General features: G+C 43.5%; 1 protein-coding gene across 1 annotated transcript in view; it reads right to left on the reverse strand.

The window, feature by feature from the left end:
* The window catches only part of PTH1R (parathyroid hormone 1 receptor), a 388,901-nt gene that overhangs the window by 77,357 nt on the left and 289,971 nt on the right, over window positions 1–21,573 (reverse strand). Inside the window, exons 5-6 of the mRNA XM_033931838.1 lie at window positions 11,284–11,378; window positions 10,692–10,872 (exon numbers count right to left, since the gene is read on the reverse strand). Coding sequence (XP_033787729.1) covers window positions 10,692–10,872; window positions 11,284–11,378 — 276 coding nt within the window. The remainder of the gene's footprint in view (window positions 1–10,691; window positions 10,873–11,283; window positions 11,379–21,573) is intronic.

A 21,573-nucleotide genomic window follows, 5' to 3' on the forward strand; every position in this document is an offset into this window, starting at 1 on the left:
CTAGCGTTTTTAGCGCGCGTTAAAGATTAGCGCGCGCTAAATGAAAAATACTAACGCAAACTCTATGGAGGCGTTAGCGTGTAGCACGCGGGGCAATGTAACGTGCGCTAAAACCGCTAGCGCACCTTAGTAAAAGGAGCCCTAAGTGAGCTATTCCGTATTCCTAGATCCATGGAACATCTGAATGTTACTCAGCCCACAAGGATCATCACATATCTAAGTGCATAACCGAGCTAGAAACTTCTTGGTCATAGCCCCCCCCCCCCCCCCTCACACTCTGGAATGCAATGCCCACAGACTTACAAGAAGAAACAATATGAGAATGTTTCAAAACAAAACTAAAAAATATTTCTAGAGTCTATTTCCTATGTGCTTGCTTCACATTTAAGATCCTGTATGGCATTTTTCCTTCCTCTATTTTGGAATTCCACAAGATCTGAGATTACCAGACCAACTTAAAAAGTTAAATTATCCTTTCCTATGCTGAAAGGCGTCATCTATACTGGAAAACTAGGGAAGGCTCTTCTTCTCAAAATTACTGAGTTGTGGAATAATTTTCCTGTCCTGTTGCGTGATCTGGGTTCTCTCCAATCATTCCGTAAAAACTTGGCTTGTTTCAAAATTGTGATCTTCATTTCCTTCTATATTATCCCTATCCCTATTGTATTTTTATTATTTTTTTTAAATTTACTGTAAACCATATCGAGCTCTATTCTTATAGAGAAGATACGGTATATAAGCTTAAGGTTTAGTTTAAAAATGTTTTTATTCAGAGATGTCTTTGATCTTTAACTTATTAACTCTCTTTCACCCTCAACTAACAGATGGGACTCCCCCCCCCCCCCATTGTACGACCCTTCAGTGGCTCTCAATCCTATTTGATATGTAGTTCTCCCTCCTTCTCCCTCTTATTACAGTGCATCTTTTGTCATAGTCTGCGTTACCCGATTTTATATTTTTATATATGTGAACCGCTTAGAAGCATGATAAGCGGAATATCAAATTTTAACATAACTTGATAATCATCTCTATCACTGCAAAGAGGAAAAGAGAACCATTGTTAAGAAAACGTCCTTCCACACTAGAAATAATTTTTTTTCTTTCTACAGGAGTTAAGGCAGTATCATATTTAATTTTAATACATGAAACCAATGTGGAAACTTATCTCTTCTCCATGCCAAGAAAGTGTAAATCAGATAAGAAAGTCTGGAGAACATTTGCAGGACCATCGTAAAAGGGTGTTTTTAGTGGGAACAAAGACCGTTGAAGCTAAATCTACTAAGAGAATTAAAGAAATTGGGATGCTGAAAGTAGGTAGGATGAGAGGCTGGGAGAAACAGCAGGGAAAATTATGTAGGATTGTGTAAGATGAGTGGCAGAGAGATTGTTGAAAGGGACAAAAGGAGCAGAGAGAGAATGATGAGAATGGTAAAAAGGCTATTACACGGCTGACTTTATTATTAAATCATTTTCTTGAAAATGGTCATTTTTTGCTGAATATGGAGAACATAATTCTGACACCTTTATTGAAAAGTGCCGATCTGGACCCTACAGCTCCTTCCCATTATCGCCCAATTGCAAATATACCTCTATTGACAAAAATGATGGAATCAATTGTTTCCAGCCAACTACTTGGAGAAATTTTCCATTTTATTACCATTTCAACATAGACCAAACTTTAGTACGGAGACTCTCCTATTTTCACTAATCTCAAAGATTCAAAATTTACAAACACAAAATAAATGTGGAGTATTGCTGCAATTCGATTTGTCTGCCATGTTTGATGTTGTTCATCATGACATCTTGATTCGTATGCTATCAGACACAGGCCTAAACCAAGTAGTTCTGAACTAGTTCAGTAAATTTCTATCATTGCGATCTTATGAAGTACATTTGAAGGGTGAGACTTCCTCTTTGTGGAGATCTGGCTGTGGGGTGCCACAGGATTCGCCTTTGTCACTGATCCTGTTCAATGTATATATGACTTCTCTGAAAAACTTCTGTCTCACACCAGCAGAGACTATATTCACTTACGCAAATGATATTTTTTATCTTATTGGAAGTCGATTCTGATCTCAGCAATTTAGCTTCTAGTAGAGATTGCTGTATTTCTAAACTCCAAATGTGGGCATTATCCATCCAAATGAAATTGAACGCTGCTAAAACCAAATTGCTTTGGGTTGGACCAAGATTAGAAAAACTTCCTACTTCTGTTATACTGAATACAGGTATCTCATTGCACATAGATTTTTCCTCTAGAGCACAGGTGTCAAAGTCGGTCCTCGAGGGCCGCAATCCAGTCGGGTTTTCAGGATTTCCCCAATGAATATGCATGAGATCTATTAGCATACAATGAAAGCAGTGCTTGCAAATAGATCTCATGCATATTCATTGGGGAAATCCTGAAAACCCGACTGGATTGCGGCCCTCGAGGAGGGACTTTGACATCCCTGCTCTAGAGTATTGGGTATTATCCTTGATTCATCACTTTCATTTCATGAACAGATAAATTCTTTGCCAAAAATTGTTTTTTTAGTCTACGTATGTTGAGGAAAGTTAGATCATTGTTCCATCAAGAACATTTTTCAGTATTGTTATAATCTACAGTGCTTGCCCAGCTAGACTATTGTAATTCAGTCTATTTAGGCATTAAGCATGGCAGTCTAAAACGACTTCAGCTGCTACAAAATACGGCAGCTAAGCTTATATTCAGGAAGCGAAAGTACGATCATGTTTCTCCTTTGTTGAGAAAGCTTCACTGGCTTCCAGTCCATTCAGGATTCAATTTAAATGTGCATGCATTATCTTTAAGCTTCTCTATGGAATATATGATCTTTAGTTCCCTTAAATTGGGACCCCTTCAGATCTTGCCATTTGAGGAATACACAGAGATATAAACTATCTTTCCCTTTTTTTAAGGGTATTAAATGTATAGGAAAGCTTAGTCAATCTTTTGCCTTCAAGCTGGTAGAGATGTTGAATGGACTTCCTGACTTCATTAGACTAATAGGCCAACTACAACAATTTTGTAAAGCCCTGAAAACTCTGCTGTTTACACAAAACTTAAATGGCATAACTATAGTATAAAAGAACTGACAATAATCCGGTTTTTTTTTCTTCTATGCTCTCTTTCTTATGTACTCTAGTCTTAATTACAAGTGAACCGAGTTGAGCTCTTTTGGGAGATGACCCGGTATATAAATTGAAGACTAGATTAGAGATTAGATTAGATTAAAAAGGGCAGAGAGTATAGGAGAAGAAAGACAAACTGAAATAAGAGAGAAGGAAGGTGGAGAAAGAGACAAATGGCAGAGAAATAGGTTGAAAGGAAGGGTGGATAAAATGGCTTTGAATCCAGGTGACGGTCTAATATATAAAACAGTTGCACACATTTATGTAACATAACATTCTTCCTTCTCAGGGCAACATCTGGAGGACCTCTGTGCATGCGCGGGCATCGGTGCAACATCATATCGATGTCTGTGCATGCGTAGAGGCCCTCCAGATGTGGACCTCAGCTCGGGGCCTTCCAAAAACCCAAACTGCCAGGTTATGGAATTCCCTCTGGGTACCCGGTCAATCCTCTAAAAAGAGGACATGTCCAGATTTTCCCGGACATTTGGTAACCATACCATACCATACATTTTCTTCTATACCGCAATTTTCCACTAGGATTCACTGCATTTTACAACAAGATTTAAGATCAGGACATGTACATTGGATGTAGAATTGGAAGACTCAAAGGGTTACAACAAGATTTAGGGACTGTACACGAGGAAAGAGCAGGGGGTTGGCTCCAAGGAGAAAAGATGGGTCTTAAGATTATTTCTAAAGGTTTTATTGTCACAGGTGGAGGGGAAGACCATTCCATGTCCTGGGTCCCTGGTATGCTACACTCTTGTTCCATGCAGAGCTGCTATCTGAAATGGCAGTAGAGCCTGGCAGGGGAGGGAGGAAGGGGGACCTGATGGAGACCCTGGTAATGGAGGGAGAGGGGCTGGATGCAAAGCCTGGCAGAGCAGGGCAGTAAGGGAGGGGGGTTGGGTGAAGAGCCTGGCAGGGCATGGAGGGAGGAAGGAAGGACGGGCCTAGAAGAGACTCTGGTGAGGGATAGGGAATGGATGCAGAGCCTGGCAGGGCAGGGGAAGGAGGGAAGGGGGCTGGGAGCAGAGCCTGGCAAGGCAGGGCACTTGAATGTAAACCCTCGGTTTATATTCAAATCAATCTTTTTTTTCTCCTTTTTAGTCTGGGGTCATGATCAATAAATTGGAGAACTGGTAGTCTAGTTTTGCTGCTTGAGTGGCCAGGAGGCCATCGTACACTTTTTTTCATTTGACGTTTCTGATTGGAGGGTGCGTGAATGGAGTGTGGGTTCTCCTGTGTCTGGTTGTGGTTGTTTGGATTAGTCAGTTGTTCAAGTAGGCTGGGCAGTCTCCGTTTATGGTCTTAAATAGTAGACAGTAGAATTTGAATAGTATTCTTGCTTGTATTGGGAGCCAATGTGAATCGAGGTATGCCTCGGTGATGTGGTTGTGATTTCTTAGTGAATAGATTAGTCTCAGGGCTGTGTTTTGTACTGTTTGTAGTTATTTTATCATTGTTGCGGGGCAGGGGAGATAGAGGATGTTGCAGTAGTCTAGAAGACCCAGGACTAGGGACTGACCACGAGCTGGAATTGTTTTCTGACGAAGAATTTTCGAACTTGCCTTAGGTTTCTCATGACTGCAAATGGTTTCTGTATTCTTTTGTTGATTTGTGGCTGCATGGTACAGCCTCTGTCTATCAGCATTCCCAGAAGTTTTAGAGTGGGTTGAATGGGGTATGTGATTGAGTTTATTACTAGGTTTGTTATGGTCGGGGTTTTGTTATTTTCGAGGAGGATGAATTTTGTTTTGTCAGGATTCAGTTTCAGTTTGTGCTCTTTCATCCATGTTGCTACTGTTTCTAGTGTTCTGTGTAATGTGGCTGTCATGAAGGGCACTGGTTGATCAAAAGGAAGGAGAATGGTGATGTTGTCTGCATAGCTATAGGAGGTTAGGCCGAATTTGTCTAGGCAGGTGCCGAGGGATGCAATGTAGAGGTTGAAGAGTGTGGGAGATAAAGGTGATCCTTGGGGTACGCCGCAGGGGTTGGACCATGGTTCTGATTTTTCTTTTTTTGACTTTACTCTGTAAGTCCTGGATTGTAGGAATCCTTGAAACCATGTGTGTACCTTACCTGTGATTCCTATTGAATCTAGTATTTGTAGTAGGATGTCATGGCCTACCGGGTCAAAAGCTGCGATGAGATCTAGTTGCATAATCAGCATTTTTCTGCCTGTGCTGAAGTGTTGTCTAGCTGTGTCCAGGAGGGATCCCTGTAGTGTCTCTGCTGTAATTGGTTCTGAAACCAGACTGTGTAACTCAAAATGACTACTACTAAGAATTATTTCTATAGTGCTACCAGACGTCATAGATACAGTTCAGGGGAATAGTTAATCTGCTGGCTGGGTTGGTGGACAGTGGGGGAGTAGGAATATGGATTGAAGGCTATATCAATAAGGTGGGTTTTCAGTCTACTTTTAAACAAGGTAAGGGAATGAGGATGGCGGACAAACTCAGGCAATTTATTCCAGGCAAAGGGGACAGCTAGATGAAAGGAACGAAGTCTGGAACTGGCAGTGGAGGAGAAAGGTACAGCTAAGAGCAGCTTATCTGAGGAATGGAGTTCTCTGGGAGGTGTATAAGGAGGGAGAAGAGAGGAGAGATATTGAGGGGCAACAGAATGGACACACTTGTAGGTCAGCAATTGGAGCTTTAACTCTAAGCTAAGGCAGATAGAGAGCCGTTGAAGTGATTTAAGGAGAGGGGTGACATGAGTGTAGTGAGGTTGGTAGAATATAAGATGTGCAGCAGAGTTTTGCCCAGATTGCAGAGGAGAGAGGCAGCACAGCAGGAGACCGGTTAGAAGTAGATTGCAGTAATCTAAGCATGAGGTTTCAAAAGTGTGAACAAGTGCTCGGGTAGCGTGCTCAGAGAGGAAAGGATGAATTTTGGTGTTGTTGTAGAGACAGAAGAATGGAACAAAAAAAACAACAACCCACAATTGTATCTGGATGAAAGTACGGTAAGTTTATTGAGAAATTCAGTAATTACTTTGCAGTTGTTACTCAGCTACAGAGATGCAAGAAGGTGTAGAAAATCAATATTCAGAAGCCCGGTAATTCCTAAACCATAGGAGATGGAAAATAAGTGTATTTGGATTCAAGTGTATTAGGACCCAACACGGTCCATGTTTCGGAAACATATGCCTTCATTAGGAGTTTGTATGTCCAATAAACACACTAACTATGTAAGACATATGTCCAACAACTGCATAGACTACATGTGAAGCTCACTCAGCTCGCCACTGCATTTCAGTCCAGAATCTCAAACTGAGTGTCAATTAATGCCAGTTACTGATCATTAGCACCCAATTAGTTAATTTGTTTAGAGATCTGTGATCGGGACCCAAGTTTGCACACCTGACTTTGAGTGTCCTATTGAAGCGAGGGTGACGAGAATTCCCTCAATTTTTCCCCTGATGAAGCCGATTACGGCAACACCGGGATCTCCGTGGGTTTTTACGGTGACACGGAGGTGAACGCTTGATTGATATATTTGCAGTGAAGGAAGCGACTCTTTTAATGAAATGAAGAGAAGTGGAAGAAAATAGTTGGAACAGGTAAGTGCATTTAGTCTTCTCTTGTTATGATTCTGGAACTGAGATTAGAAGTGTGCTCTGGACTAGGGCGACAATTGAAAATGGGAGCTCCTTCACTGTTTTGTTGAGAAATGAGCACATACTTACCGTATTTTCACGCAAATAACACGCACCCGTATAAAACGCGCACACGTGTATAGCGCGCAGAAATCACGATGATAAGCACAAAAACTTTGGTATAACGCGCTCACGATTATACCGCGCATGCTGCCCGACTCTCCGTTCACCCCCCTGACTTCCGTGCACTGCCCCGCCTCTCCGTGCGCTGTCCCGACTCTCCGTTCACCCCCCCCTGACTTCCGTGCACTGCCCTGACTTTCCGTGCGCTGTCCCGACTCTCCGTTCACCCCCCCCTGACTTCCGTGCACTGCCCTGACTTTCCGTGCGCTGTCCCGACTCTCCGTTCACCCCCCCCTGACTTCCGTGCACTGCCCTGACTTTCCGTGCGCTGTCCCGACTCTCCGTTCACCCCCCCTGACTTCCGTGCACTGTCCCCCCTTGAAGGTCTGTCCCCATCCTGAAAGCCTGATGCCCCCCCCGACGTCCGATACATCCCTCCCCCCGAAGGACCGCCGACTCCCCAACAATATCGGGCCAGGAGGGAGCCCAAATCCTCCTGGCCACGGCGACCCCCTAACCCCACCCCGCACTACATTACGGGCAGGAGGGATCCCAGGCCCTCCTGCCCTCGACGCAAACCCCCCTCCCCCCAACGACCGCCCCCCCCCAAGAGCCTCCGACCGCCCCCCAGCCGACCCGCGATCCCCCTGACGACCCCCACGACCCCCCCACCCCCCTTCCCCGTACCTTTGGTAGTTGGGCCAGAAGGGAGCCCAAACCCTCCTGGCCACGGCGACCCCCTAACCCCACCCCGCACTACATTACGGGCAGGAGGGATCCCAGGCCCTCCTGCCCTCGACGCAAACCCCCCTCCCCCCCAACGACCGCCCCCCCCCCAAGAACCTCCGACCGCCCACCCAGCCGACCCGCGACCCCCCTGGCGACCCCCACGACCCCCCCACCCCCCTTCCCCGTACCTTTGGTAGTTGGCCGGACAGACGGGAGCCAAACCCGCCTGTCCGGCAGGCAGCCAACGAAGGAATGAGGCCGGATTGGCCCATCCATCCTAAAGCTCCGCCTACTGGTGGGGCCTAAGGCGCGTGGGCCAATCAGAATAGGCCCTGGAGCCTTAGGTCCCACCTGGGGGCGCGGCCTGAGGCACATGGTCGGGTTGGGCCCATGTGCCTCAGGCCGCGCCCCCAGGTGGGACCTAAGGCTCCAGGGCCTATTCTGATTGGCCCACGCGCCTTAGGTCCCACCAGTAGGCGGAGCTTTAGGATGGATGGGCCAATCCGGCCTCATTCCTTCGTTGGCTGCCTGCCGGACAGGCGGGTTTGGCTCCCGTCTGTCCGGCCAACTACCAAAGGTACGGGGAAGGGGGGTGGGGGGGTCGTGGGGGTCGCCAGGGGGATCGCGGGTCGGCTGGGGGGCGGTCGGAGGTTCTTGGGGGGGGGCGGTCGTTGGGGGGGAGGGGGGTTTGCGTCGAGGGCAGGAGGGCCTGGGATCCCTCCTGCCCGTAATGTAGTGCGGGGTGGGGTTAGGGGGTCGCCGTGGCCAGGAGGGTTTGGGCTCCCTTCTGGCCCAACTACCAAAGGTACGGGGAAGGGGGGTGGGGGGTCGTGGGGGTCGCCAGGGGGGTCGCGGGTCGGCTGGGGGGGCGGTCGGAGGTTCTTGGGGGGGGCGATCGTTGGAGGGAGGGGGGTTTGCGTCGAGGGCAGGAGGGCCTGGGATCCCTCCTGCCCGTAATGTAGTGCGGGGTGGGGTTAGGGGGTCGCCGTGGCCAGGAGGGTTTGGGCTCCCTTCTGGCCCGATATTGTCGGGAAGTCGGCGGTCCTTCGGGGTGGGGGTGCGAGTGGTCCTGCCGGGGGGGGGGGATGTATCGGACGTCGGGGAGTCGGCCGGGCAAGAGGGCTTGGGCTCCCTCTTGCTCCGATCGTGGATGCGGGTGCGGGTGGGAGCGCGTGCGAGCGGTCGTTCGGGATGGGGGTGCGAGCGGTCCTGCTGGGGGGGTGAATCGGGCGTCGGGCGGGGGGTGGGAACTATGTTTTAAAACTTTTGTATACCGCGCTCACGCATATAATGCGCGAGGGGTATGCGCGGTAGGTAAAAACGCGTATAACGCGCGCGTTATATGCGTGAAAATACGGTAGTAGCCATTTTCTGAGCCCTATATAATTTCACATATGATATTTCTTATACGTTAAACATGTTATTTATTTTTAATTATGATTTGGGAAATGAACGATGAAGAGCGAGATATATTGCTCTGGGATTAAGAGAATTTATTGAAATCAACCTGGAAATATACATTTATTTTACTCCTGTTTTGGATATAATAGCGTAGAATCCACCAGATAATGTCTACTATTTCCATACATTGTGACCTATTATCTGCCCCAAAAAAACACTCCACCAAATTTAATGTTTTCCAGCTCATTCTCAGTTAGTAACAACATAAAACTATATAGGATATGGCGTCGACATTTCCTGTGTTGTTGCAAGCAACAGCCCATCCCTGGCAATTGACCAATGACCTTTCTTGTCTGCCTCCCTGGAAATACATCACTGCCTGTGTTCCATAAATGTAAAGTCCTTAGCAATTCTTTGGCATTTTCTGGGATTAGAAGGTGGGGAGAAGGCAGAGTTTGAGGACAACGACCTGTCAGGCATTATCTAGCGACACCCACGAAGACATTATGATAACCCAAGATGAACGAGATGGAAACAACACTAGGAGCTCCTTTCACTTAGGTGCGCTAGCCTTTTTAGCGCACGCAGGAAATGACCGCATGCTACACCGCACGCTACGCTTCTAGAACTAACGCCAGCTCAATGCTGGCATTAAGGTCTAGCGCGCGCAGCAATGTAGCGCGTGCTATTCCGTGCGTTAAAGCCCTAGCGCACCTTAGTAAAAGGAGCCCTAGGTCCTTTTAAGGCAAAATGGAAAACTTTCTTGTTCTTAGACGCTTTTGATACATAACTGCCCTCGTGAGGGCCTAATTCTCATCGATGCTTTCAGTTAACCCTTTTCCCGATTGTTCTTTCCTATATAAATTGTAGTTCTTCCCATTTGTTCCCTCTTGTTTCTATTTTTTGTACGTCTGATGTACGTGTTTTTAGTTTTTACTAATCAATCCCCTGTAATGCCACTTATTTTGTTTTTAAACTTCTGTTTTGCATTAATGTACGCTGATTATGTATTTTTATTGTACACTGCTTTGAATTTTGGGCTAAGCGGTATAAGAATTTTTTTTTTTTTAAACATCTTTATTGATTTTCCAAATAGTAACAGTGCATTACATATGAAGCTGAACATATAACAAATCAAGAAAAGCACTTAGAACTTAAATATAATTGAAAGTAATATTTTCCCCCACCCCTTTATTTAATCAGTAATAAAAATGCAATTCTTCTTCCAATAACCCATACATAAACCTTGAACCTTGAAAGAGTAATAGGTTAGTCTCTTCACAGCTATCAGAGCAGTGCACTTGCTTATTTTTTTTGTGGCAATGTGTTCAGGGGAGAGTGTGGCGCAGTGGTTAAAGCTACAGCCTCAGCACCCTGGGGTCGTGGGTTCAAACCCCCGCTGCTCCTAGTGACCTTGGGCAAGTCACTTAATCCCCCCATTGCCCCAGGTACATTAGATAGATTGTGAGTCCACCAGAACACACAGGGAAAATGCTTGAGTACCTGAATAAACTTGTGTAAATCATTTTGAGCTCTCCTGGGAGAACGGTATAGAAAACTAAATAAATAAATAACTACTTCAGTATATCTGAACTTATAAAATAGTGGTGACAATTCAGTATATCCCATGGTGTTTCCATCGAGCCAAAGAAAGAGATAAGTGAAATAAATAAAGTTGAGTGTAAATAGTCCTTACTCACAAACTGTGACTTATCTACTTCCGGGGCCTCTGCAATAGATTTCATATCTTCTTGAAACATATGCTCCTCCAGTAACGAACCAGAGTACAGGACTTCATCTTTCACAAAGGTGCTGATGGCCCTCAACATGAACGAGACAAACAGGTGCATGTGGATGTAGTTCCGAGTGCAGTGGAGGCGTCTGCAGGAACAGAAGCGTAATTTTTCATCCTTTGCCAGCAACACCAGAGTATGCTTTACCTGTTTCATCACAGCACCTTGACCTGGCCCACGTGCCATACACATCGATCCCAATGTTCACAGGCTTCGGCTGACTTAAACACAGATCCAAAGCAGTTCTTTTGTGCTTACCACATTTAAGACCCAGCGCTAGTCTTTACGGCTGTATTCCAGAGTAGCGAAATAGTATTTTAAACCTCTGTTAGGTATGATGTCATACACAAATAATACCCAAGGTATGATGTCACACGCAAATAATACCCAAGTACATTACAATGGAGATTGAATGGCAAAACTGTGTAAGTTCAAACCTGCCTTTGAAATGATACAAAGTACCCCCCCCCCCCCCCCAATAAAAAGCAACTCCTCTTACCTGAAATATCCCAGAATAAGAACAGCCACTGTCAAGGACCCCAGAGAGATGGAATAGCCGATGGTGTAAATCAAATAGAGGCGATCAAAGACCTCCTGCAGGACAAATAATGGGAAAAAAGGGGCCTGGTAAGTGAATTACTGTCTGATTACATTTCCATTTTCATGAGATGCTGACTTCCTCAAGGTTCACCCTACCTGCTGGGAGTACAGATCTGAAAAAAAAAACCCCACAAGCGAAAGAAATTTGGTCTGCAGCGCTGAAGTCAGTTGCTATGTCAATCCGGTGCAAACTATAAAGATGGCATCTGAATTACTTAGATACACCTTACTCTTAGTTTCATCAAGCATTTCACTGTAAAAAGTGTGCTCTATTCTCTTATAGGATTGTCAACACTCTACCCAGGCAGCCCATTTCTGCATTACCTGAAAATTCTCTTGCTGATAAATGTGAGAGTTTTGTGAATGACTTGTGTAATAAGCTCACATGCATTTGCTCTTTGTCTTTAAGGGGGTCCGTGACGTACCCAACTTGGTTGCCACCCAGGGTAGATTGCCCTCCCTTTCCCAGGCACACCACCCCCAACCCAAGCAGTAAAGAGGTGCCGAGAGCAGTCATGGACGCCACAGTGTTGGCTCTGCTGGTACCCGCCCCTCTGATGTGAACTTCCTGTTCTGGGGCAGGGGATCACAGAGCTGACAGCTGTGCTCCAGTATGCTGTGGGTCCAAGACTGCTCGCTGCACACCCTTTCTGCCTGAAACCTGGGGAGGACCACACCCCCCGTCTACCCTTGGTACGCCACTGAAGGGAGTAAGTTATCAAGGTACTACACCCTGATTTACCATGTGAGTAACCATAACATAAAAATGTTATTTATATACCGCGATACACAGAAATTAAGTAGAAGACTGTACATGAGTGGTGAAGGTACAAGTACAAATAATTTAGGAGCATGGCAAGGTCGCCATCATATACAATCATGGTAAGGTAATACAAAAAAAAAAGCCTCAAGTAGGCGAACAGCTTTCAAATATTGGTACAGATATAGATAGACCGGGTGTCTCAAAAGCAGGTAGCAAGAAAGGGGAGGGTGGTGGGTAGTAAGAATTGTATGTATCTGTGCACAGAGCTTTTCTATCGTCTGGGAGGAAAAGCAGTCAGGTTTGTTTTTGTTTTTTTAATTTCTTTATTCAATTTTAAATTGAAACATCACATATTCATGCATTAGGTAATAGGAATCAATAAGCCACATCAAAGATTGCATAACAAAAGTTAAATAAAGAAAAAATTTCATGCAGTACAAAATTTAAGTGGCTACAATTCCTCTATAAGCCCACAATGTTGGGAAGAGAGATTTCAAATAAGAAAGCATCTCCCAAGAGATCAAACATAGGAAAAACTACAAAATATTTAAAAAAGGCGTCTCAAACTACTTGGCTCATTTTTTTCTAGAACATGAAGACTGCCAATCAAGTGGAGCAAGCTTCATCCAAGGCAAGGCAAATCATAGGTTGTATTCGCAGGAGTTTCGTCAGCCGTAAGCCTGATGTCATTATGCCATTGTATAGATCCATGGTGAGACCCCACCTGGAGTATTGTGTGCAATTCTGGAGGCCGCATTACCGCAAGGATGTGCAGAGACTTGAGTCGGTCCAAAGAATGGCCACCAGGATGGTCTTGGGACTCAAGGATCTCCCGTAAGAAGAACGGCTGGATACTCACTCGAGGAACGCAGAGAGAGGGGTGACATGATCGAGACATTCAAGTATCTCACGGGCCGCATCGAGGTGGAAGAAGATATCTTCTTTTTCAAGGGTCCAGCAACAAGAAGGGGGCATCCGTGGAAAATCAGGGGCGGGAAACTGCACGGGGACACCAGGAAATTCTTTTTTACTGAAAGGGTGGTTGATCGCTAGAATAGTCTTCCACTTCAGGTTATTGAGGCCAGCAGTGTGCCTGATTTTAAGGCCAAATGGGATAGACATGTGGGATCTATTCAAAGAGATAGGTAGGGGAGGGTCATTGGGGTGGGCAGACTAGATGGGCCGTGGCTCTTATCTGCCGTCTATTTCTATGTTTCTATGTTTATGTTTCTATGTTTCCCAATAGATAAGCATTATCCATTTTCTTCCCTTGTGTCCTTAATCTAGACGTGTACTTTAAGTTTATTTTCAAGAAAAGTCTTTAGTTGTTTGGGGGGGTCATAGAAAAGATATCTATTAGATTCATGAAGAATTAGACATTTGCAAGGAAAATGCGAAAAGAAATGTGCCCCCAAGGCCAATACCTGGGGGCGAAGAAGCAAAAAATTGCTTCCTTTTCTCCTGTGTATTTACACAGACATCAGGAAAAACCCACACGTTCCCACCCACATTTAAAAAAGCGGTCAGTTTTGATACGGTTGAGATGGTTTCCACTGAAGATGTTCCCGAGGGTGACATTTCCTTAAAAGATATTTGGCGGGCTGTCACTTTTTCTAGTCAAGTTGTGTCTTCTATCTCTGTATTACAAGATGATGTTACAAAAATTAAATCTGATAGTAAGGAGATGCAAAATTAAGTGAAAGTACTTCAATCGGTTAGTACCTCAGTTGTGACAGATAAGACTGATTTTGCATCATAAATTGGAACAATTGGAAAATCGTTTGCATGTTAATAATCTGCGCTTTTTAAAATTTCCCTTTACTTTCAGCCGAAATATTGCTTAGAAAATATTGTAGGGAAATTTTTAAACTGGAAATACCTGAGCCCATTGTATTGCATGGGAGGAGATCCCTGCCGCCATCACTAGCGATGTCAACTAGAGGAGCGGCGGATGTAGCCCCATCATTAGCAGCGGGGAAACTCACTGCCTTCTTAAGAGGACACTCAAGATATTGGGCTCCTTTTACTGTAGGTGCGCTAGCGGTTTTAGCGCACTAAAATGCCATGCGCGCTAGCCGCTACCGCCTCCTTTTAAGCAGGCGGTAATTTTTCAGCTAGCGCGCGCTAATCTTACTTAACATAACTTTATTTTTCTATACCGCCTTAATCAAAAGAATTCTGGGCGGTTTCCACAAAAGAGAAAAACTGGACAATCAGTGAAATACAAAATAGTAAAAAATGAATACAGCTTGTTGTATAAAAGACATTAAAAGTTGAAAATTTTTTATTTTTTTATTTTAAATCTTTATTCATTTTTAAACTTATAATAAGTGTGATAACATATCCATACAAATAATCATAAATATATCACTTAATAATCAACGATGATACATATAATATTCTCTTATCTCCTCCCTCCCCACCCTTAGCTATCATATAATCAATACTTATAGAACATGTAACAATAAAAATACCCCCCTCCCACCCCATAATTGAACTTGTAAATTTAAGGGAAACAAGATTTTTCTAATCATTACAATACTTTGTTAATGACTCCCAAATATCTTGAAATTTCCTGAAACAACCCTGTTGTATTGCAATAAGTCTCTCCATTTTATAAATATGACATAAGGAGTTCCACCAAAAATTCTAAATTAATCTATTCCAATTTTTCCAATTATATGTAATTTGTTGAATGGCAACCCCAGTCATTATAAGTAATAATTTGTTATCATTTGTAGATATCTGACTTTTTGCTCTCATTGCCATACCAAACAGCACAGTATCATATGATAAGATAAGATAGGATAAGATTAGTTATGTTTAAAAAGTAAAGATAAAAGCACAGATTAAGAAATGAATTTCTCAAATAATATTGTCTTGATTTCTTTTCTAAAAGCGCCATAGGACAACGTGGCTCCATTGATATAGTTACCCAACCAGGACTGTTGTTTGCTTGCTTGGAAAGCAAGCATCCTATCTAAATAAGACCTGATGCTTGCTTAAAACGCTAGCACACCTCAGTAAAAGGAGCCCATAATTTCCACTCGTTCAACTTTGTTGGTAACTCTCTCACCAGAAAGTGATTGCACTGCTTGGCTGTGACTTTTCACAGCAATTTGCAGGGCATCTAACTTATATTTATTTATTTTTTCATAGTGAAAATGTAGACATTTGTTATTTTGGGGTTTCTACTTCACCCGAGTGGGGTTTACTATTCTTCGTTATTGCTACATAGCTGCTGATAATGGTGCTACCTATCAGTGAATAAGGTGTAATCTCTTGGTTCATAGACAACGGCGTGAAAGACAAAGGCGCGCCCAGACAATTGAGCGCAGCGCGGAGGCGCACGCCGCTTAAAATTACAGTTTTTAGGGGCTCCAACGGGGGGTTTTGTTGTGGAACCCCCCACTTTACTTAATAGACATCGCGCCGGCGTTATGGGGGGTTTGGGGGGTTGTAACCCTCCACATTTTACTGTAAACTTAACTTTTTCCCTAAAAACAGGGAAAAAGTGAAGTTTTCAGTAAAATGTGGGGGGTTACAACCCCCCACGCCCCCCACAACGCGGCGCAATGTCTATTAAGTAAAGTGTGGGGGGGGGTTCCCCCCCACGCCCCCCCCGTCGGAGCCCTAAAAACAGTAATTTTGAGCGGCGTGCTCCTCCGCGCTGCGCTCAATTGTCTGGGCGTGCCTTTGTCCCGGCACGCTTTTGACCTGACACCAATCTCTTTCATGCACTTGGGCGTCATTTAGCCAAGTCCAAAGAATTAAAATGTGACCTGCACTAGATAACACATGGTAATCATGAGTGTGCTAACTATTGGGAAATGACCTTCTAAGTTTTCTTTTTTTTTTTTTTTTTCTTCATCGGTGCATACCATAATAAGAAAATCTTCAGGAGTAGAAAAAAAAAATAAAAGTTTAATGCATCTGACCTTTAATAGGGAAAATTAACTCCCTTGGCAAATGTCTTGATTCAACAGAAAACCCCGACAATGTCTCATTTGTGACTGTTTACTCAGAGAACTGCGTTAACAGGTTTTAACAACATTCGGATTCTCTGATAAAGTTCAATTATCCCTAGTTAGAAGTGTCTTGTCTTCCTGCCTGCAAGCCAACTGTAATGTGGATGTTATTCCAAAAATACCGCTGTGCCAGCCATACTCCACCCTGTCGAGTTACAGTACCAAGTTCTGGGAACCATTCTTTGTGGTTTCAACTGGTAAGCATCATATCTGCCAACTTCCAGCTATATAAAACAACACTGGATTGGGGGAGGGGGAGGGGGCGCTGTATAACACTAAGCAGAGCTGCTGCTTCCTTATCGTTGGTCAACAAGGTGGCTACGCATTTCATAAGAGAAAGTTGCAGATAAATGCTGAATGCCTTTGCAAAATTTTGCTAAGTGTAACAGCATCCCACGACTGATTGCCATCAGTCTGTAGACTCTAATAACATATAAAAGATTTCCATCTGGCACCAGCACTTTTCTGGAATATATTATAATGAAAAGGAAGCCTCTCTTTATCCACTAAGTTAAAATTACAGATTGGGTATGAATGAAACAAAAAAAAAAAAAAAAAAATGAAATGAAACCTAGAAAAATCCAGAGTCCTTCATCCAAGTTAAAAGCCCACCTCTTTGAGATTGCTTTCAACTCCTAACTCCTCTCACCTTAGGTTTTGCATCCCCAACCCTACATGTCTGTCTGTCCACGTTAGATGTAAGGTCTTCCGAGCAGGGACCATCTATGAAATGTCAAAATGTACAGCAGTATACTTGAACGGAGGGGGGGGGGGGGGGGGGGAGTGCGCATTGAAACAGCCTTTTTGGCGAAACATGATCGTGTCGGCAGTAACATTCCCTCCCCGATGTGAATTCAGATCAGTCAGTTCATGAGTTACATTGTTACATAGTTATAAAGAAATTTTTTAAAAAAATTTATTCAATTTTCTAAACTGTTCTCCCGGGGGAGTCCAGAACGGTTTACATGAATTTATTCAGGCACTCAAGCATTTCTCATGTCTGTTCTTGGTGGATTCACAATCTATCTAATGCACTTGGGGCAATGGAGGGATTAAGTGACTTGCCTAGGGTCACAAGGGGCAGCGTGGGTTTGAACCCACAACCTCAGGGTGCTGAGGCTGTAGCTTTAACCACTGCACCACTCTAGAAATCAAAATGTAGTAGAAGTGAGCCAAGTATAGGACAATCAAGCCGTTGTGACATCACTGATGAGGTTGGCTCTTAGGCATTGGTGGAATGAGGCATTGTGATGTCACAATACCAGCTCTGGTTATCAGAGGCTGAAGCTTTTCACTCTATTTATTTATTCCATTTTCTATACCGTTCTCCCAGGGGAGCTCAGAACGGTTTACATGAATTTATTCAGGTACTCAAGCATTTTTCCCTAACTGTCCCAGCGGGCTCACAATCTATCTAATGTACCTGGGGCAATGGGGGGGATTAAGTGACTTGCCCAGGGTCACAAGGAGCAGCGTGGGTTTGAAGTTGAACCCACAACCTTAGGTGCTGAGGCTGTAGCTTTATACACTACGCCACACTCTCCCCACTTTAAGCACTTCAATCACCTATGAATATGGATTTAAAAAATACTTGGACTAGTGAAGAGAAATGGTGAATATTTACTTCAATGACATGGTCCTGTGAGTGTCACCTCTGAAGTCCTGATAAATCTTGATAACAATAAAATCTTGTTTTAATTGCATTGAATAAGCTGTGCTTTGAGTTTCTCATGTGCAAATATTGCCACTAGTCCTTGACCACTTTATAAAATTAGTGCGTGTGCACTTACACCTGTTTTGTAGGCATTAAGGCCCTGATTCTATCAATGGTGCATAACTTGTAGGTGCTATTGAGTGTGATTGTCAATCATTCGCTAGGAGCTTTTCATAGAATCGTGCCTAGTGGCTCCTAAGCGGTCTTAGATGTTGAAACCTTAGGCACACTTCTATTTAAGCCAGGGTTTTCTTGGCTTGAGTCAATCCACACCCAAAATCCACCCTTAACCATGCCTACTTTCTGGTAGGAACCTCAGGGTACACACCTACCTCAAAGTGATAGACACCTACTCAGTTAGGCACCTAAAGATTCTTTTTTTAAGCATTTTTAAATTGTTTTTTTAATGACACTTTCAATTATTAATACTGATTAAACCTAATTGAATAATTAATTTAGGTGCACCGATCTAGGCTTCCAAGTTTATGCATCTTTTATATAATCAGGACACAAGGGGCTGCTAAAATGTTCTCAGCCCAACCAAAAACAGAATGATGTGGAGCCATAAAACTTAAAAGTTATTCCACACGTTTTATTTCATATCATTCCTCCCCTTGACAGTAACCTGAGAAACCAGATCTCTGTTTCCAATAAAAACAAACAAGCCCCACACCACCATTCAGAGATCAGTCTCAAAGGAAAAAGCCAAAAATCAGCCAAAGATCCTTCCTCAAAGGCCTCTTCACTATCAGAGTGAGAAAATTACTACTAAACAAAATGTAGTCTCTTGGTCATTCATATCAATTCCCAAGGTCTACTTCTGGATTGGTTAGCTCTCAAGTCCCAAACGTTTCCAGGACAGCGCAAAAGAGAGTCTTTCTATCAGCAGTTCTCTCTATAGGCAAATATATGCAAATCAGTCTGTCTCAGTTTGGTAGATAGAAAACAAGTCAGTCATCTATCAGTCTCAGGGAATCAATTCAAGTCAGTGCTGAGGGCTTGACCCTTCCTGCCATCTCCCACATAGCCTTCCCTGTCTAGCTATATCCACCTGCTGGCAGGACTCTAGTTACTAACCCTAATATTACAGAAGGACGGCACAGACCTAACTTTAGAGCAAGGTTTTCTTTTTATATGTTTCCCCCCCCCCCCCAAGGGAATTCTCATTGGGTACCCTGCTTCCTGTGACGGGATGTATACCTCATCACGTATTTATATACTTTAAGTAGATAGACATTGCTATAATGTGACAGACTGAAAGTCCATCATGTCCAACAGTGGCCTATCCAGGTCACAAGTACCTGGCAGGATTGCAAAAGAGTAAATACAGGGCCACCGTGTGAGCGGACCACTGGTCTGACCCAGCAGTGGCAAATCTTATGTTCTTATGAGGAAAAGTCTCTACATGTTTCATATTTATAGTTAATTATATTTTGGATCAGAATAGAGAATGCATTCTGAAACAATTGTTCCATCAAACATATTATTTTTAAATTATAAAGTCTGAATATCCCTGATGCTGCCAGAACTACTCAGAAGAAAACTATTTCTAGGATTTCACATCTAATGTGTATGTGTTTAGGGGAAACTAAGATGAAGGCAGGACATTTCCAGCACAGTTGGAGATCTACATTAGCATTTGAAATCAAATTGCGTCCTTTGTTTCCTTTAACCAGATATAAATTTTGAGACACAAGGCGAAGGAAAGAGGCTTTGGTCTGTAGTTGGCTCAGTCAATGCTGAATGACTTTATTCTCCATGCCACCAGTGATATTTCTGGTGCAGGAGAACAAATGCTTGCTCAAGAAAGGTCTGTTAGACCCCCAAGGCCTACAGTGCTATTCTAATGTCTAAGTCTAGTTTATAATCGGAGCACCTGAAAGAAGCTTCAGGAACATTGTGAACCTATAGAAGAAAGTATTCACTTTGCCCTGCAATCAACAGAAGACCTATTGGAGACGAGAATATAGTCAGCCATATTTGTTAGATGTAGTAACACAAAAGTTCGTAATATGCTGCAATCACAAGTAGAGACAAGAAGAAGATGAAGGAGTCAACGCACGCCACGGTGAGCTGGCTGGTTGACTTGCAGGTGGTAGGGAAAGGAGAAACTCGACAGAAATCAGGACTATTAGTTACAGCTTCTAAGGAATTGATTCTCAGTCCAGTTCTCAAAGCACACCCATGTCGTCAGGTTTTCAGGAATATCTAAAAATGAACGTGCGTTAGAGCTTCACACAACGGAGATGCACATTAATCTAGCATAAATTCTACTCAAGCCGTCCACACAGAGTACTTGGTGATCATTGTATTGTACACCACTTAATTCCTATGTCAATAGCGGTACTGTATATCAAAATGAATAAATCCAATCCAATTAATGGTAATGTTTGCATCTTAGCATTTAAATTTTAGCACCCTCTTTATAGAATTACCGTTTTATCAAAGCTTAGAGCACACTAATGATATAAGCTTGCACTAGATGATAAAAAGCCCTTTTTATCTATGGGCTTCTTAGCATTTAGCATGTGCTTTTTCCTACTTTGGGCCCGAGGATTTACACCATCTGAAACCAGGTGTAAATCGTAGCACACAAGCTGGGCGCACATCCACGTGATTCTATAATGCTATGTGCAATTTTTCAGAATGTCTCCTTTGCCGTTGTGCACGGATACATGTAGAGCCGGATTCTGTAACCGGCGCTGATATTGACATCCACCTTAAAAGCGGCTGCCGACTGCGTGCCAATCATGTATCAGCGCTGGTTTCAGAATCGTGCCTGTAGGAAAGCTAGGTGCCGGAAATGTAGTCCTGGGTTTTTCCGGGCCTACATTTCCGGTGCCTAGCTTTGCGTGAATCGTGTCTACGTAGGCAGTTTAGGCCACCTAACGTCACTTCTGGCCACGCCTACTTTGGAATTCGACGGCCTAAAGTGCCTGGGTAGGCGTGATTCTGGCGCCTTTTATTTAAGTGCCAGTAAGTGCTTCAACCTTGCTGATTTGTACTGTTTCTAATGGCGTTCTTCAATTTACTTAGGCGCCATTCTATAACTGGGTGCATATGTGTATTTCCACGCCAATCTGACGCTTCAGCCTTGTTTTGGCACCTTGCATCTGTTGAAATATGTTTCTACACTGAAATTTGGACACGGAATTATAGAATTTCTTCCATGGTGCCCCCTAATTTTTTAGAGGTAATGCATCCTAATGTGAACATTTGAACAGAACCTGAATAAAAATTGTTTCAAAAAAGCCTTAAACTGTACCACAGTAAATCTAGGCTTACTGCACGAGAAGGTCCTGCATTAGAACACGCTAAGCCCAGATTTCAGTGCACCTTAGAAATAGGGCCACTTTTTCAGAGTAAATTTTGCTTACATAAATATATGCGTGACTTCTATGCAATTTTTCTCTTTCTTTCTGGTTTAGATACCGGTACTTTCTTTTTTAGACTTGGACTTGGTTTATTTACTTATTTAAAAAATGTATAGTCCGCTACCTCCACAGTTCTGAGCGGGTTGCATAAAAACATTCACAATAACTAATATCAAACAAATATTCAACATATCAACAAATATTCAATCCCCCCAACGGCAGCGCGAAGAGTATGAAGTAAACTGGAGGGTTCCCCACTCACACCCCGTTTTGGAGCTCTTTAAAAGTCACTTTTTAGGCGGCGCGCTGG

Source organism: Geotrypetes seraphini, chromosome 2, assembly GCF_902459505.1.
Source record: "Geotrypetes seraphini chromosome 2, aGeoSer1.1, whole genome shotgun sequence".
Taxonomy (NCBI): Eukaryota; Metazoa; Chordata; class Amphibia; order Gymnophiona; family Dermophiidae; genus Geotrypetes; species Geotrypetes seraphini.